The 19217-nt window shown below is 33.6% G+C and overlaps 1 protein-coding gene across 1 annotated transcript; it reads left to right on the top strand.

Moving 5' to 3' along the window:
- Window positions 1-12152: 12152 nt before the first annotated feature.
- On the top strand, window positions 12153-14312 carry LOC139521335 (uncharacterized). The gene has a single exon (XM_071314813.1). It carries the CDS (start codon window positions 12153-12155, stop codon window positions 14310-14312), a length of 2160 nt encoding a protein of 719 aa, XP_071170914.1.
- The last annotated feature ends 4905 nt before the right edge of the window (window positions 14313-19217 follow it).

Genomic DNA, 19217 nt, shown 5'->3' with positions numbered 1-19217 from the left:
AAACGTGTTGTTTTATATTTTTACATCACTGGGTCGATACCTCTGCTGGTGGACTATCAGTCCCCGAGGGTATCATCAGCTCAGTAGTCAGTGCTTCGGTACTGACATGATTAAACAAACTTTACTAAAATTGTCCGTTTATAAATTTTGAAATTATTATGAAACTAAGGTTTCAACTCCCTCAGGCAAAGTTGGCTTTAGATGAATTTGGCTATTTATTTTAGGTATTTTTAACATATAGCTCTTCAACGATTTTCGGTACTTATACATCTTCGGATTTCAAATGTTTTGGCTTTGAGCGTTCCTGATGAAGGTAAATCCAGAAAAGCGCTTCGGACGCAATAAATAATTAAACGTGTTGTTTTATATTTTTACATCACTGGGTCGATACCTCTGCTGGTGGACTATCAGTCCCCGAGGGTATCATCAGCTCAGTAGTCAGTGCTTCGGTACTGACATGATTAAACAAACTTTACTAAAATTGTCCGTTTATAAATTTTGAAATTATTATGAAACTAAGGTTTCAACTCCCTCAGGCAAAGTTGGCTTTAGATGAATTTGGCTATTTATTTTAGGTATTTTTAACATATAGCTCTTCAACGATTTTCGGTACTTATACATCTTCGGATTTCAAATGTTTTGGCTTTGAGCGTTCCTGATGAAGGTAAATCCAGAAAAGCGCTTCGGACGCAATAAATAATTAAACGTGTTGTTTTATATTTTTACATCACTGGGTCGATACCTCTGCTGGTGGACTATCAGTCCCCGAGGGTATCATCAGCTCAGTAGTCAGTGCTTCGGTACTGACATGATTAAACAAACTTTACTAAAATTGTCCGTTTATAAATTTTGAAATTATTATGAAACTAAGGTTTCAACTCCCTCAGGCAAAGTTGGCTTTAGATGAATTTGGCTATTTATTTTAGGTATTTTTAACATATAGCTCTTCAACGATTTTCGGTACTTATACATCTTCGGATTTCAAATGTTTTGGCTTTGAGCGTTCCTGATGAAGGTAAATCCAGAAAAGCGCTTCGGACGCAATAAATAATTAAACGTGTTGTTTTATATTTTTTTATAGAGTTCGGTGCTGAGAATTCCACCTTGTCATACTCCTTGGTGAACAGGGAATGGATTTGATATTAAACCATTCCTTTTGATGGAGGTTATGGCATAAGTACTAAGTTGGCGTATTAAGAGCCAGAGTGTTCCACCTACTCCTGATAAGAAGAGTTTACGATGCAAGCTATCATGGTTGACGACATCAAAAGCAGCCTCAGCATCCAGTAAAGCAACAAAGACAGGTAATTTTTGGTCCATTGATTCTGCAATTGATTCTAATAGTATGAGAACACTGTATAGTGGATAAACTCCTGGGAATTTCAATAATGTCTCTGATCAGCTCTCTGAGAAGTATTTCTAGTATTTTCCCGATAATTGGAAGTACAGTGATACCGTGGTAATTTTTTGCATCTGTTGGTAACCCTTTATTTTTGAAGATTGGGGTTAGTATTCCATGTTTTAGGCAATCTGGAACTGAGGCTTTCTTACATATGTTATTCATTATTATGGTAATTCCTTGTAGTAAAGCATCACCTTCATATCTGATGTGTTCTGCTGTTATGCCATAAACATGTCTATTAGAAAAAAATCCTACTTTTGATTAGACAAACGGACAAAATTTCCAGGAAGGATATATAAGAACACTTTTGAGATAGCTTTATATGCTTTATCAGTTCAATATTCCAGATTAAACGTAAAAATAGCCCCAGTGAATTCAAAAGAGAACAGAAGCAATCAGCATAGTTAAAACATTTGAATGATTTTATGAGAGTATATGACCTTATTGAATGATAATGCTATCTTTGTCACTCTTCACGAGAACATCTGTACTAAGTATGTCCTAGTTGAAAAAAAAACAGCAAAAAAACGTTGGTATCCATAGGAACTACGACTGATGAAAGACAAGACAACTGAATGTCAAAAAATATCAATTATAAAATCAAACATAAGTTATTGCACTATAGGTTTAGCTAGCTATACGACCAGGTTTAATCACCATTTTCTAAACACGGAAGTCCTATACCAAGTCAGGAATATGGCAGTTGTTTTCAATTCTTTTGATTTGGTTTTTCGTTTGTTGACTGACTTTCCTTCGGTATGAATGTCATTTGACTTATTGCATTAGGAAAGGGATATAGATTGCATGTACTCAAACAGGTTTTGTTATTTTATGTAGTTTCTAAATCTGATTCATACGCTTTGTAGTCATAACATATATTTCAAGTTTTGTTTCGATTGATGATTGAATCATTTCTCTTCAAGAGAATCTCTAAAAACAAAATATCAAAACAAAGCTCTTGTAACATCAGGCGTCTAGATCCGCAGGACACAGTACTACAATCGAGACTCTTTTTCATTTAAATTAATCACTTGCCTGACCATCTTAAACACCTCCAAATAAGAATTTTGATACACCTTCTAAAGACGATTACAGAAAGTTTCGAGAAGAGTTCGACTCGGACACATGAGACTCCAACTAAGAAAACACTTAAGATTTCTACTACAACATTGGTGGTCAACTTCTTAAAAAGTCCAATGAGTTGTTATCTAGGCAATACACTCTGCATAAATTCTAATAACACCTACATCCGGATCCGCATGACATAGTACTAGAACCGAAACTCTTTTTTCATTTACATAAATTACTTTCATTTCTATCTAAAACACAGCAAATACGAATTTGGCACACCGGAATATTGCAGTAAGCTTCGAGAAGACATCGACTCAGACATGTTCTGTTTCTCAAATAAGAAAAACACTTAGATTTCTACTACAACATTCGTTGTCGCATTTAGAACAGACCCAATCGGCATTACACTGTATGAAAATCTACAGTAGAACACGCATATAAACCAATCCCCCTTTCCCTTTCATAAATTTGACCTACCGAATTAGACTATTTATCGGATTTGTTATCTCATAAGCAACACGACGGGTGCCACATGTGGAGCAGGATCTGCTCACCCTTCAGAAGCACCTGTGATCACCCCTAGTTTTTGGTGGGGTTCGTGTTGTTTATTCTTTATTTTTCTATGTTGTGTCGTGTGTACTATTGTTTGTCTGTCTGTCCCTTTCATTTTAGCCATGGCGTTGTCAGTTTATTTCGATTTATGAGTTTGACTGTCCCTCTGGTATCTTTCGTCCCTCTTTTAGACGAAAACTCAATATTTTCTCAAAATTGATATAAGAAAGAGATAACAAAACAAATGTAATACCAAAACTTTTCATGTTGCTTGACATGTTTTGATTTAAACCCTTCATATTATATAAAGAAAGGAAACAGTAATATATCGCAGTTCAAAAGTCATCAATCGATTCAGAGAAAACAAATCTAGGTTACTAACCAAAACCAAGGGAAAAGCACCAACTATAAGACTAAATCAACGAAACAACAGAAACATTAAAGTTCAACAAAAACAAACGAAAATGCAAATGATATACTCAGATATGAACAGATGCAAAGAACATCTGCATTATAAGCCTGCAACAGATATCACACCACTAGAAGTGTTCCTAACTTGCTAAATGATCTAAACAGGCAATCTCACAAAAACGACGTTCCATTAATTGATAATCATTTATAATGAAACTCATAAAAAGTCAGTTTAGTGCAATATCTGCCCGTTAACAAAAATACGAACAACTTCAATGCAAAAGACAGTTTCAAATTATAGATTTGAATAAACTACCACCCACAATTTCAAGGACCATAATTCAACTAACAACTTCACAGATACATTCACACATGAAGTGCTTCTTAACACATTCTCTCACCTAAACTAAATGTGTGTATTGTTTTTTTATGCCCCATTTATGGGCATTATGTTTTCTGGTCTGTGCGTCCGTTCGTCCGTCCATCCATCCGGCCATTCGTACGTCCGTCTGTCCCGCTTCAGGTTAAAGTTTTTGGTCGAGGTAGTTTTTGATGAAGTTGAAATCCAATCAACTTGAAACTTAGTAAACATGTTACCTATGATATGATCTTTCTAATTTTAATGCCAAGTTAGAGATTTTACCCCATTTTCACCGTGTACTGAACAAAGAAAATGATAGTGCGGATGGGGCAGCGTGTACTTGGGACACATTCTTATTTAAATGTTAATTAAAAAGTATAAAGTAAACGCGCATCTAGCGCAAAAACAAAATTTCAATCCTGGTATCTATGATGAGTTTATTGTATATAAAAATAAATTGAAATCGTAGAATTACCAACTTTAAGAAACCACGAACTTCTTCATTGGCTTGATTTCATATGATATCAGTATTTTAACTTAGTTATCTAACATTCTTCGTCAATAAATTATGAAGAAACTTAGGTTTCATCTTTCGCAGACATAATTGAAGGATTTGACTATTGTATTTAGGACTATTTAGAATATATAGATCCTAATGTTTTGACGTTAATTTTACATCTCTGGCTTTCAGATGTTTTTGTTTGACCTGTTTTTGTGGATCTGAAATTAAAAAGCGCTTTGTGCGGGTATTTCATTTCATTGCTATATAGCACCGCTACTGTACTTTTGACCAACGGTGATATAATAATCAATCATGATCATGGCAATCAATCGACAAAAACAGAATCAGATATAGTCAAATAGCTGTGCACATAACACTTTACGGATACATAAAAGCAACAGTAGTTTATTCTGTTAGCACCCATAACCCAATTCATTATACTATAGGCTAACTACTTTTCTCGACTTTGGCGAGAAGAAAAAAAAATGCGAATATAAATCGTCCAGAATATGTAAAACTTGAAATTTTCTTTATTTACCTTCATCAAGTAATATTTACAATCGCGAAATTGAATCGCCGCGAAATGGGTTAGAAGGAACTAAACGCAAATTAAAGTATCTGCGAAAATAAGTTGATTTTCAGTCAAAAACACGAAGGAAATGTTTTTCTCCTGATTAACGTACATGTGTATGTTAATACTTAATGTCTATGACATTCTCAATCTCCACAAATCGCAGAAGCTTGAAACCTGAATAATGTTAACACCTAATTCCAGAATCATGGGCGAAATGTTTATCGCTAGCAAAACCAGCAAAATTGTATTTTTATCTACTAAGCATGAAAAGTTGAAACTCGTATCACAAGACAAAAGATGCATTGTCTTGTGACAAACGCGATACATGAAGCGATTGTCTTTGATCGTCTCTCACGCTATATGAAACAGGATTGCGATACATGAAGCGATTATCTTTCATCATCTCTCACGCCATATGAAACAGGATAGCGAGATAAGTATTTAATGAACATTATCATTGTGACGTTAATTACCGTTATTCAAAATATCCTTTTTTTAACAAACTACTTTTAACCGAAAATAAAGTGTTAATTTCTTCCATATAATAAAAATGTCTATGTGAAAGAGATGAGCAAGACTCTAACAGGGTCTGATAAACCCGATGACAAATTTGGATCTTTAATGTAAATATAAGTCAAACAAGCAAAGAAACCAATTATACGTCAAATGTTGTTAAAAATGATAATAACAAAAATACTGAACTCCGAGGATAACAAAATCGTCAAAATATAGGTACATCAGTCATCACCGTGTTACGATTTTACAAAAAAACACAAAAACATCTATCAAATAAAAACACATTCATTGCTTCGCGTGTCTGACGTCAGAAAAGTTATACGTCACAAAGTAAGAAATTTTGTCGTTCAATGTTTATACAAAACAATTTTATAATTTCACATGGGCAATGTTGCCATACAGGGTTTAAAAATCAAAAGTACTAGAACACACCCGCGAAATCGCGGGCAATCAGAGCGTAGTTTAAAGTATGTAAAGTGTTGTTGGAAGAATTTTGTAAAGTATTGAATGACTTGAGAATTTCAGCAAAAGTATCATAAGTCATAGGTTATTGGGGCCAGGAAAATGTTTTTTTTTTATCCCTCCTCCTTTATTTCCAAAACTCCCAATTTTTGGTTTTCTATCAATTTCAATATGAACATACATTTAATATGTTATCAACATTTAAGTAAGGAGCCTGTAATTTAGTGGTTGTCGTGTTACATATTTGTTTTTCGTTCATTTGTGGAGAGTTGTCTCAACATGGCAATCATACCACATCTTCTGAATATTTTTAGCGCTTATCTGTATATTATGAACATTCATTACTATATATTGATACAGTGTATTTACTTTCAATTCTAAGTTTACTTATCGATCCATGGTGGGCATTGATATAGTATACAGACTCTCTCTATTTAATAAACTCTGTGACTGCCGTGGATAGTAAACTTGAAAATGATAGCAGATAGAATTCTGAAAATACACTTTATTCTTTGTATATGTATGTTCAAAGTATACAGAAAAACGCAAACCGGAAGTCTAATCTGACTTTAAGTATGGGCTTTGTTCGTTGTTGAAGGTCGTACGGTGACCTATAGTTGTTAATTTCTGTGTCATATTGGTCTCTTGTGGAGAGTTGTCTCAACATGACAACCATACCACATCTTCTTTTTTTTTTTTGTAATCAATGAATTTTGTAAAAGATTTAATGACTGGAGAATTTCAGAAAAGGTATCAAGAGTTCACATGAATACTGACTTAAAGTATGGGCTTTGTTCGTTGTTGAAGGTCGTACGGTGACCTATAGTTGTTAATTTCTGTGTCATATTGGTCTCTTGTGGAGAGTTGTCTCAACATGGCAACCATACCACATCTTCTTTTTTTTGTAATCAATGAATTTTGTAAAAGATTTAATGACTGGAGAATTTCAGAAAAGGTATCAAAAGTTCACATGAATACTGACTTAAAGTATGGGCTTTGCTCGTTGTTGAAGGTCGTACGGTGACCTATAGTTGTTAATTTCTGTGTCATATTGGTCTCTTGTGGAGAGTTGTCTCAACATGACAACCATACCACATCTTCTTTTTTTTTGTAATCAATGAATTTTGTAAAAGATTTAATGACTGGAGAATTTCAGAAAAGGTATCAAGAGTTCACATGAATACTGACTTAAAGTATGGGCTTTGTTCGTTGTTGAAGGTCGTACGGTGACCTATAGTTGTTAATTTCTGTGTCATATTGGTCTCTTGTGGAGAGTTGTCTCAACATTGCAACCATACCACATCTTCTTTTTTTTGTAATCAATGAATTTTGTAAAAGATTTAATGACTGGAGAATTTCAGAAAAGGTATCAAGAGTTCACATGAATACTGACTTAAAGTATGGGCTTTGTTCGTTGTTGAAGGTCGTACGGTGACCTATAGTTGTTAATTTCTGTGTCATATTGGTCTCTTGTGGAGAGTTGTCTCAACATGACAACCATACCACATCTTCTTTTTTTTTGTAATCAATGAATTTTGTAAAAGATTTAATGACTGGAGAATTTCAGAAAAGGTATCAAGAGTTCACATGAATACTGACTTAAAGTATGGGCTTTGTTCGTTGTTGAAGGTCGTACGTTGACCTATAGTTGTTAATTTCTGTGTCATATTGGTCTCTTGTGGAGAGTTGTCTCAACATGGCAACCATACCACATCTTCTTTTTTTTGTAATCAATGAATTTTGTAAAAGATTTAATGACTGGAGAATTTCAGAAAAGGTATCAAGAGTTCACATGAATACTGACTTAAAGTATGGGCTTTGTTCGTTGTTGAAGGTCGTACGGTGACCTATAGTTGTTAATTTCTGTGTCATATTGGTCTCTTGTGGAGAGTTGTCTCAACATGACAACCATACCACATCTTCTTTTTTTTTGTAATCAATGAATTTTGTAAAAGATTTAATGACTGGAGAATTTCAGAAAAGGTATCAAAAGTTCACATGAATATTTTTAGCGCTTATCTGTATATTATGGACATTCATTACTATATAATTTTACTTTCAATTCTAAGTTTACTAATTGATCCATGGTGGTCATTGAAATAGTATACAGACTCTTTCTATTTAATAAACTCTGTGACCGCCGTGGATAGTAAACTTCAAAATGATAGCAGTTAGAATTCTGAAATTATACATAAAAACGCAAACCGGAAGTCTTATCTGACTTAAAATTTTGTCCAATGACGGGACAATATCCGGATGCCTTTTTACTCGTTTTTCTCCCAAAATAACTCAATCTGAATAATCATATGAATGGATGACAAATACGACTCTACACTGTACCTATAGGACACAGAGGCGTGTTGATTAATTTATTGTGGAAAGAAGAGAAGCGACACCCAAAATGAGGTCTTCTCGTTTAATAGTATAGATGTTAGAATTAATTTCAGAAATAGACCGAGATTTAAAATTGTCCAGAAGTTCTTTAGAATTGATAAGAATTCACAAATTGTTAATACCACTACGCGATTAAATAATGCTGACGTTTGTTGTTCAACGTATTCCCAATTCATAATAGAAATATAACATAATGATATATAATAGAACATAACGCATAATCTACAAAAGATAATACCAATATGAAGAACACACATAAACAAATAACTGTACCAAGTCAGAAATTTGGCAGTTGTTATCTAATAGTTCGTTTCTATGTTTGTTGCATAATTGATTGATTTTTTTGTATTTCAGTGTTCTATGAATTTGTTGCTTTCCACTTATAATTGATGTGTTTTCCTCGGTTTTAGTTTGTAAACATGATTTTGTTCTCTCTCAAGCGGTTTATGATTTTGAACAGCGGTATACTACTGTTGCCTTTAACTATACGCAAATTTACAATTCAAATTCAAATTAGAATAAAAAGTACTACAAATAAAGGCAACAGTAGTATACCGCTGTTCAAACTCATAAATCCATGGACAAAAAACAAAATCGGGGTAACAAACTAAAACTGAGGGAAACGCATAAAATATAAGAGGAGAACAACGACACAACACTACAATGTAACACACACAGAAACGGACCAAGCATCAGACAAAATCCCACGAGAAAAACAAATATAACATCAAAACCAAATACATGAATTTGGGATAGACAAGTACCGTGACACGTCTTATCGCAATGTGAATTTACACTCAAAATAAGAGAAAACATACGACGCAACGTTAAAATGTAACACACATAGAAACGAACTATAATATAACAATGGCCATGTTCCTGACTTGGTACAGGACATTTTTAAAGAAAAAAAATGGCGGGTTGAACCTGGTTTTGTGGCATGCCAAACCTCCCCTTTCATAGCCATGTGAAATATAACATTAAAATGACAACTCAACACCACAGGACTACAATATAAATAAATTGGAGAATACAATTGACAAAGAAACACACGAACAACAGCCAACAAGTTGAAAATTTTAATACGTCAGAAGTGCATTTTATCCACACAAGATCCACCAGTGACGCCCAGATACAAAAGTTTGAAAGCCGAAACAAGCACAAAGTCGAACAGCATCGAGGACCAAAAGATAAAAAAAGTTGTGCCAAAAACGGCCAGGGTTTTCTGTTAGTTACCAGCACATCCTTATTATTTAGAATAATTTATACTTTTGCAAACAGTAAATTTATAAAATTATTAAACAGAAGCTGTACATGATAGAACTGAAATATTAACTAATTACAGGAAACAACTGATATACATTACATAACCAGACATTTGCAACACAAAATGTAGACACATCCGAACAAGCCCAAACCCCAACGCCAAGTGACGTCATATTTGAAATTGTAAAAAATGACAAAAAATTGATGACGTCATTTGAATTTGTAAAACAGATCATCAAAAAATGAAAAATGACGTCATTTGAATGAATAAGATAGAATTAGGATCGATTTAAGATTATATTTGAACTAAATACTGATATAGCATTAAATAACAATGCACATTTTAATATTTATTATTAGCAAACTAAGGTAGCAATTAACTATATTATAAAGCTATGTCCGGTTTGTTTTGAATCTGACTTCAAACGTAAAATATCGTACTGATTACGTTGAACAAAAAGAAATCTAATGAATGAATGCGGTGATTAATATTGTTTACCATAACACATAAATATAATAGAAAAGACATCAACACATTTGACAAAATCCGATGAGAATTACAAATATAACATTAAACATTTAAACTAAATACATGAATATGGGATAGACAAATACCGTAACACGTCTTATAGTAATGCGAATTCACACTCAGCAAAACAGTCACAATCGGGAATAAGTCACGTTTGGTAATTAAAAGATTAGACGACATAATGACAAACAACAATCTACCATGTGGTAAAAATGTCCTTAGCTAATTTGGTCAAAGATACGGCGTTCATTATCACTGGACTAGTATATATTTGTTTAGGGGCCAGCTGAAGGACGCCTCCGGGTGCGAGAATTTCTCGCTACATTGAAGACCTGTTGGTGACCCTCTGCTGTTGTTTTTTATTTGGTCGGGTTGTTGTCTCTTTGACACATTCCCCATTTCCATTCTCAATTTTATCGTATGGATCCACCAATTCGTGTTGGTGTCCATAAAATTTACGGAGTGTCAATTTTAATCTGTCCTCCTCATAACTTTGTTGGAGCAGTTTCTGCGTAAGGAGCACACTCCTGTATATGAAGTCCGTATAGTGTGAACAAGCACGAGAATAACGTATCAATTGTGATATGTAAACACCATACGAAGGGGCAGAGGGTATGTTACTGCTGAGAAATGGGAAATTGATAATTGGGAAGTTGAAATCGTCCCGTTTATTATAGATTTTCGTGTGAAGTCGTCCATCTACGTCAATATTGAGGAAAAGATCAAGGTATGAAGCAGTCCTTCTAGTATCAGTAGTATCCTTGATTTCAAGTTCACTGAGATATATGAGATGTAGGTATTGGCTGAAATATGGGTTATTCAATGATAGAACATCATCAATATATCGGAAAGTAAAGTTAAAGAATTTCGCAAGGTGCTTTTTCTTTTGTCTTTTAGAAGGTTCTGAATGAATTCTGCTTCATACGAGTACAAAAACAAATCAGCCAGCAGGGGTGCACAATTAGTACCCATTGGAATACCGACTGTTTGTTGAAATATAAATCCTCCAAACTCAACAAATATATTGTCGATAAAAAAGTCCAGCATTTTGATAATATCATCTTCAGTATATTTTCTGGAAGATTCAGTGTGATTCTTCACAAAATATGAATTATTGTAACCCAAAACAAGAAATTTGTATCTTCGATTCCCATTTTTATAGAAAAAGCTCTGTTTTATGAGATGGTGAAGTCGATCTTTCAACTGAGCACGGGGAATAGTAGTATATAGCGTAGAAAAATCAAAAGTTTTTATGTTGCTGCAAAATTGCAAAGATTGTGATCGAAGGTTAAGCAGTAGATCTTTCGAATTTTTGAGAATCCACATCTGGTTAACACCACTGATAGAATATATCTCATCACAATATTTTTGAAGGCCATCTTTAACTGTAGAAAGAATAGTAGTCAGTACTTTAGAAAGATGTTTAGTCGAACATTTTGAAGACCCAGCTATGTATCGTTCTTTATATGGAGTTTTGTGTAATTTAGGTATCCAGTATAATGAAGGCAAGTTTTCTTCGTTTTCTTTGATGTTGATACCAAAAGAAAGAAGGACAGATTTATGATTTTGTAAAATTTCGTCCTTGGTAAATGATGTTAAAGAATATATAGGATTTGTCGGAAAATACGCGAAGTACAAACATTACGTTATGGTAACGTTGTTACCATACCGCTTTACTCTGTGACGTTATATTATATGCATTAGCTATCACGACGATTAAACGTATAGAAAAACACAACGCATGATTTATTAAGATTCTTCAACATTTAATGGTGCCGTAACCTTTGGATATATTCTAATTTGGAAATTAGTATGGCGTTCATTATCACTGGACTAGTATATATTTGTTTAGGGGCCAGCTGAAGGACGCCTCCGGGTGCGGGAATTTCTCGCTACATTGGAGACCTGTTGGTGACCCTTTGCTGTTGTTTTTTATTTGGTCGGGTTGTTGTCTCTTTGACACATTCCCCATTTCCATTTTCAATTTTATGGATTCAAAGCTGAAGTCAGTTCGTGCTGGACACAAAGGAGCAGTCACGAAGCTACTGGTGAAATTCGACGAGTTAAAGTCAAAAACAGACACAGAAGTTGACGAAGTGAAAGCCCTTGATGATGCCGTCACGCAAAAAACAGAAAACATTGATTGACCTGAATAACAGACTTTTGGAACAGACATCGGAGGAAAATCTGGAGCAGGAAATCACCGACTCAGATGAGTATATGTACGAACTTGATTGTAAAATTAGACAAATTCGGAAATTTATTAAGTCCTTTGAACATGTTGAAACAAATACTATAATTTCGCATGATACTGTTGGTCCTTCAACGAGCAGACTTAACCCAGACGCATATCATTTCACACCCGAAGCTAGAGTTGATATGAACAGATGTGCAATAGATTTTATGAACCAGCAGTATTCAGTTAACACCCCTGCAGTGCATACCCGTCCGTCAGAGAATGTCATGTTTCAAGTCCCGTCAGAACCGAGATCTTCAAAAACTAATTACCATAGGCTTCCAAAGTTAGACTTACCCTATTTTAATGGAGATATTCTCAAGTGGCAAACATTTTGGGATTGTTTCGAGTCATCTATACACTACAACGACACATTAACACCAATCCAAAAGTTTAACTATCTTAAAGCCCAGCTTGAGGGAAGTGCCGCGCAAACAGTAGATGGATTCGCTTTAACTAATGGTAACTACGAAACCGCAGTCAACCTTCTCAGAGATCGGTTCGAACAACCTAGCAAACTTATACATGCTTACATGAAAGCACTCATGAATCTACCCGCACCAACAAATGATGCTTTTAGTTTGAGGTGTTACGGAGACAAATTAGAATCATACGTACGAGGATTAGAGTCACTTGGTCAAACACCAGAGATGTATGGTTCGCTTTTGGTACCTGTAGTTTTGGACAAGTTACCGATTGACATAAGAAAATCTATTGCAAGAGAACACGGTAGAGATAATTTGATATTGCAAAATCTACGAAAATCAATAACTAAAGAAATCGATATACTCGAAGCTGGAGAAGGAGTCACAGATTCAGACAGATTGTACGCCACTGCATTTTTCATGGGTACGCAATCACATACATACAACAAGGGTAAATTCACAGACACACGTAATAAGGTACATACACATACATGTATATTTTGTTCAGGTGAGCATTATCCGACAGAGTGCACTGAAGTAACAGACGCAAACACAAGAAATCAAATTGTAAAACAGAAACAGTTATGCTTTAACTGTTTAGGGTCACACCGAGTGGCCGCATGCAAGTCTACTAAACGATGCAAAAAGTGTAACGGAATGCATCATACAAGCATTTGTAAAGGTAAAGAGTTCATTCCAGGTACGACACCGGAGCCTACAATACAACAGTCAGAAATAAACGAAGTTGAAACACTAAACGAGACTAGAGTAATGTATTCATCACAACAGAATCACAACATTCTCCTGAAAACAGCAATTGCACCAGTTGTATATAACGACCAAGAAGTAGAATGTAACATCTTATTTGACGAGGGAGCACAGCGTTCTTTTATAACTCAGAAACTAGCTAATCAATTAGAAATAAACCCCACAGAAAACGTAAGCATTCAACTGTCTGCGTTCGGAGATTTATCTCAGAAAGTTCGTAACTTAGACACTGCAACAATACAACTACAGACCGACACAGGAGAAAAGGTGCGTATTAACACACTAATTGTTCCAGAAATTGCCGTCCCAATTAAGAACAATATTCCCCTGACTATAAGGAGGTTGCCTCATTTAAGAGAACTTAAACTTGCACATTCTGTGCAAAGTACAGAACGTTTTGAAATCGACTTACTCATAGGCGCCGACCACTATTGGGACATTATTGAGGACAAAGTTATCAGAGGAAAAGGACCCACCGCTGTACAGTCAAAGATTGGATATTTATTATCAGGACCAATCAATAAACACATCAACCAGTCGTCAGCAGTTCTTGTAAACGATATTTCACACAAGAACACAGCTATTGATAACGAGAAAGGAAAGTCCACGGCAAAGTTGTCACAGAAACATGACCATCAAGATGATATACCTTCAGGTATGATCGTTGCCAAACGAAGACCAGAAAACACATCGCAATGGCTCGTTCAAAGAAGATCGCACATAAACCCATTTGAGGAAAACATCCAAGGAAGTGACTATCTACCAAGACCGCTCGAACGAACACACCCTCAACTGGTGGAGTCAAGAAGCCACATAGATACAGGACAGAAACTTATAACGTAAAGAAAATTACAGCTTAGCCTGAAGTTACCGTGTGTGCTTGAAGAAACGTCCATGAAGGGACTAAAAGATAAACTGTAATTGTGTTCAGTCAAGGTTAAGGAACTAGATTGTTTTATTTGAGATGGACATTAATTTTAAATTTATTTATCTATATTGTGAATTTACATTTTTTAATTTTCGTTACATATTGCACTTTTGTCGGCTCCCAGAATGTCGGAAAATACGCGAAGTACAAACATTACGTTATGGTAACGTTGTTATGTTGTTACCATACCGCTTTACTCTGTGACGTTATATTATATGCATTAGCTATCACGACGATTAAACGTATAGAAAAACACAACGCATGATTTATTAAGATTCTTCAACAGGATTACCTGTAGTTTTATCAATTCCAAGCCCTCATGAAAACACGTGGTGATTCTTAAAACTGTTTCAACTGTTATTTATAATACTATTCAAATAGTAATAAATTATTATTTTAAAACATACATTCTACACACAGTGTCAGAAAACAAATTTAATCTGTTATTCAGAAAATTCTAGTTATATCGACATCCACGTCATATTTTTTGTTTAAGGTCAATTATCCATATTGAAAATGTTTGCATGCATATTATATACTGTACATTTTTTTATGGAAATAATAGATATATAAGAACTGTAATTAATAAAAACATTCAATAGTACCTCCATTTAGAAATAAGATTATTTTTTTTTACAAAAGTATGAATTATTCGAAATACCAAAGATTTTCTCATTCCAGGCATATATTACCTCAGTCGTATTCGGTACAATTTTATGGAATTTTAAGTCCCCAATTCCCATCAATTTTATACTTGTTTGGCTGAACGTCAGTTATGAGTATTTTGTAGACAAAACGCGAGTCTGTCGTATAAAATTATAAGCATGATACCTTTGATAACGATTGACCCAATCGAAAAAAAAGACATCATAATACTATGCTTTCTAAATATAATGTTTAATGATAATTAAAATATATAAGATATACAGTCAAGCAAGCCTAGTGCGGAAGTAAATTATGTTTATCGTGATTAGTGTACAAAAGAACATTGTTATACTACTTTAGACTCTAACTTTGACTAAAAGAGACAAAGAGATTGAAAAATAATTGATTCGATCACTGTAACTTTTTGCTTTTAGTTAATTTGAGAGCTCCTAAATGAAAAAAGAAGACGTTATTGCCAATGTGACAACTATCAACTAGAGTTCAAATGAAGCGGATGTGCTTATTATCTCAAAACTGAACGTTTATTGCACTTAGACAAATGATATAATTATGTAAATACTCATTGTAGGATTTAATCTTAGTTATATGAAATATCGATGATTAACGACAGAAGAAAATGTGTATAACACGTTTCGTGTTTTTAAATCAAAACGAAATTAAAAACTTACTAATAATTATACAGAACATCTGACGCCTTTGTTGACTTAAAAGTAACTGATTCAGACACTTCTAGTTTTCTAGCAAAATAATCCATAAATTCAATTTATTAAGTTGAAAGCTTAAGTTAATATACAATTATACAAATGTAACAGTAGTATACCGTTGAGAAAACAAATCGGATTACAAAATTTAACCGAGGGAAACATATCAACCATAAGAGGAAAAAAAACGTAACAACAGAAACACTAAAATGCAACAAAACCAAACGAACTGTAACTACTTGATAACAACTGCCATTTTTCTGACTTGGTTTACAACATTTTACGAAAAAATGGTGGGTTAACCCGGTTTTATTGCTAGCCAAACCCTTCAGCTTATATGATAATGTTAAAAAAATATTGATTAAAAGGACAACACTGTGAGACAGGAATACAACACAAACAAACGGAAGAACACTTAGCGCAAAGAAACAAACACATACATACTAGTAATATAATAGCCGTTACAACATGTAAACAGCAGAATATCAACGAACATCTTTTATTAACGACAGAATAGGACAACACAAACAGTGACTTATTTATATGACGGATATATGGTCTTGAAAATCATATAATTATTTTCAAAATACTAGTACAAACAATCATTATGGTAATGACGGTATTAAACGTTTTTTTTTTTTTTTTTTTAAATAAACGCTGTTACAAAGCTTAAATAATTCAGACTTACACAATACTTTATCCAAGGAAAAAAAACAAGCAATAATGCACCACACAATATCCAAACGAGCATACAACAGAAACATCATAACTAAATACAGGAATATTGGATATATAAATACCAAGACACAATGCAAATCCACACTTAAAATTTTCAAAGGAACACTTGTATATTTTGTTAGAACAGTTGGCACTCGCACACAGACCGAAATAAAAAAAAATGATATACTTTTACTAAAACAGTTCATATGGGTCATTTAGGTTACTCAAAAATAGTTTAAGGATTTTCTTATCTGAGGCATAGCTTACCTCAGACGTATTTGGCACAACTTTTTGAAATTTTGGGTCCTCAATGCTCTTCAACTTTTACCTATTTGGCTTTATAACTATTTTGATCTGAGCGTCACTGATGAATCTTATGTAGACAAAACGAACGTCTGGCGTATTAAATTATAATCCTGGTACCTTTGATAACTATTTATAGAACACTGAATTTTTTTCTCGTTTTCCCTTAATCATAATAAAGTCACCGTAATTTTCAATAAAACATCAATAAATGTCGTAAAAAAGTTTGAAACAGAACAAATTAAAAAATCAGCACGATGTTCAATGGATTCTTCAAAGGTTTTTCTTGATCCTATTTTCGTCAATAAATTCAAATGCATTTTAAATGTTGAAAGAGAGGCTTACATCTTATATGAGGACGAGGAAGAGGACAGCAGATCATTATGAAGTGTTTAGTGCAAAACAATACTTGTACTAAATTTTTTAAAGTACCAAATAGTAAACTAATTCGATGTGAAAATTATTTTTCATCAAGCTTATTATTGATAAAAGAATATTTTTTCCATCAAGAAACTTGAGAACAAAAATATCACTTTTTATGTGACTATGACGTCCAAAACATGTAAAAATTTATGTATTTCACCTGAAATGCAAATATTACACATTTTACGAAATTTTTTTTACAGATTTAGAAATTTTTTATAACATTTGGAAAACATTTGTCAAAAAACTTGTCTGTCTGTTAAGAAAAAGGCTTCTCATCGTTTCGATAATGCAATGAAAGATATAAAATGAATATAATCTAGCAGTTGTTGCTGCTTCGCCCTAACGTAAAAAAACTAAGACATTTATACCAAAAAAAAATAAATAAATCTAAAATGAATAAAGAACATCTGCAGTGTGGGTTTTTCTAAGATTTATTACATTCTTTTTTTTATTCTCGAATTTAAGAGACCTGTTCAAACCGTCTTCTTTGACAAAAATGAAGAATTATCCGTATATTATCAAAACCATTTTTACAAAAATAAAAGAGTACGCAAGATAACGGTGTTAATTCAATGTATCGACAAAACTGACAGACTATTAAGAGTTCTGAATATATAAAGGGGTTAATGATAAGAAGGACATGTAAATATAAAAAAGATGTGGTATGATTGCCAATAAGACAACTGGTCACAAGAGACCAAAATGACACAGACATTAACAACTATAGATCACCTTACGGCCTTCAACAATGAGCAAAGCCCATACCGCATAGTCAGCTATAAAAGGCCCCGATATGACAATGTAAAACAATTCAAACGGCCTTATTTATATAAAAAAAAAATGATTTTTTAGGGGTGTTTTGTTTTGGTTTTAACGTTTCCCCAGAAGAGACCGCGCTTTGACCTTAGAAGAGTTTTCTTTTACCGCTAATACGACATAACTGGTTATGTATTAACTATTCAGTACTTTGGGATTGTTGTGACATATTTTCAGAGCTTAAATGTTAGACCTAATAATTGCCTACTACATTTTTTTGTAATTCTATAAAACAGTTTGTTTCCGATTCATCCAGACAGTTCAGTCGTGTCTGCTGAGATTGAGCTAAGTCATTTAAAATGTTTTACTTCTTTGCCTTTCCTTACACAAAACGTATGTTATGCTACTAATTGATATATCACAGTTTTTGATAATGATATACTTCGCAGCGACACATATAAAATAATACATAGATGCACACTGTGTCTTCCTTCTCTTTGGTAAACGAAAAACAGTGAATAGTCTAGAGAAAAAAGAAAAAGGAAACAGAGACTGCTTTACTACTGGGGACTTAGACTGTTGGCATGCATGTTGGGTTGGTATGATTTGGGAATACTAGGTATTTTGGTTTAAGTTATTTGTTGCGGGGTTGTGCATGACAAGAGCGGCCCCAGTAGCATAGAAGCCTCTACATAACTTAAGAAATGGGAAGTTTAAATACTAAGAGGAAAATCCAAATTTTCTATTTTTACAAAAAATATTTAAATATATCGATGAAAATTTGAAAATAAGAAGAAAGATGTACAATTTTTTAAATGAATAATGCTAGCAAAGGGTAGATAGTACTGTCGTTGAATGAATAAGAGACTACATTTTAAAAAATGTGCAATAACTTTAAACATTTTAAATTAAATGCAAAATTATTTTGATAAAGGGAGAAAACTCACTTCCTTAAAAGCGTAAATCTTTTAGCTATACCTACCTGAATACATTAATCAAAATAAATGTATACGTATTTTCTATTTTTAACACATATCCCTCAGGTATCTTTACGTATATTTTCTTTGATCTAAACTTTTGCTTGTAAACTCCCTATTCTGAAGGTTATCGTTAACTCTATATATAGTCATTAAACCTGGTTTTACATTTATTCAAACCGCTCACTTGTATGACAGTCGCATAATTCGATTATATTGACACCAATGTGTGAACAAAAACAACAGAGATAATAGGTGAAACTGTCAAAAT

The sequence above is a fragment of the Mytilus edulis genome, chromosome 4 (genome assembly GCF_963676685.1).
Source record: "Mytilus edulis chromosome 4, xbMytEdul2.2, whole genome shotgun sequence".
Classification (NCBI taxonomy): Eukaryota; Metazoa; Mollusca; class Bivalvia; order Mytilida; family Mytilidae; genus Mytilus; species Mytilus edulis.
Note: the sequence above shows the minus strand (reverse complement) of the source record. Positions and strands in the feature narration are given on the sequence as shown.

Excerpts from the sequence above, each read along its gene's own strand:
- LOC139521335 (XM_071314813.1), top strand. The coding sequence starts at position 12,153 with ATGCCGTCACGCAAAAAACAGAAAACATTGATTGACCTGAATAACAGA.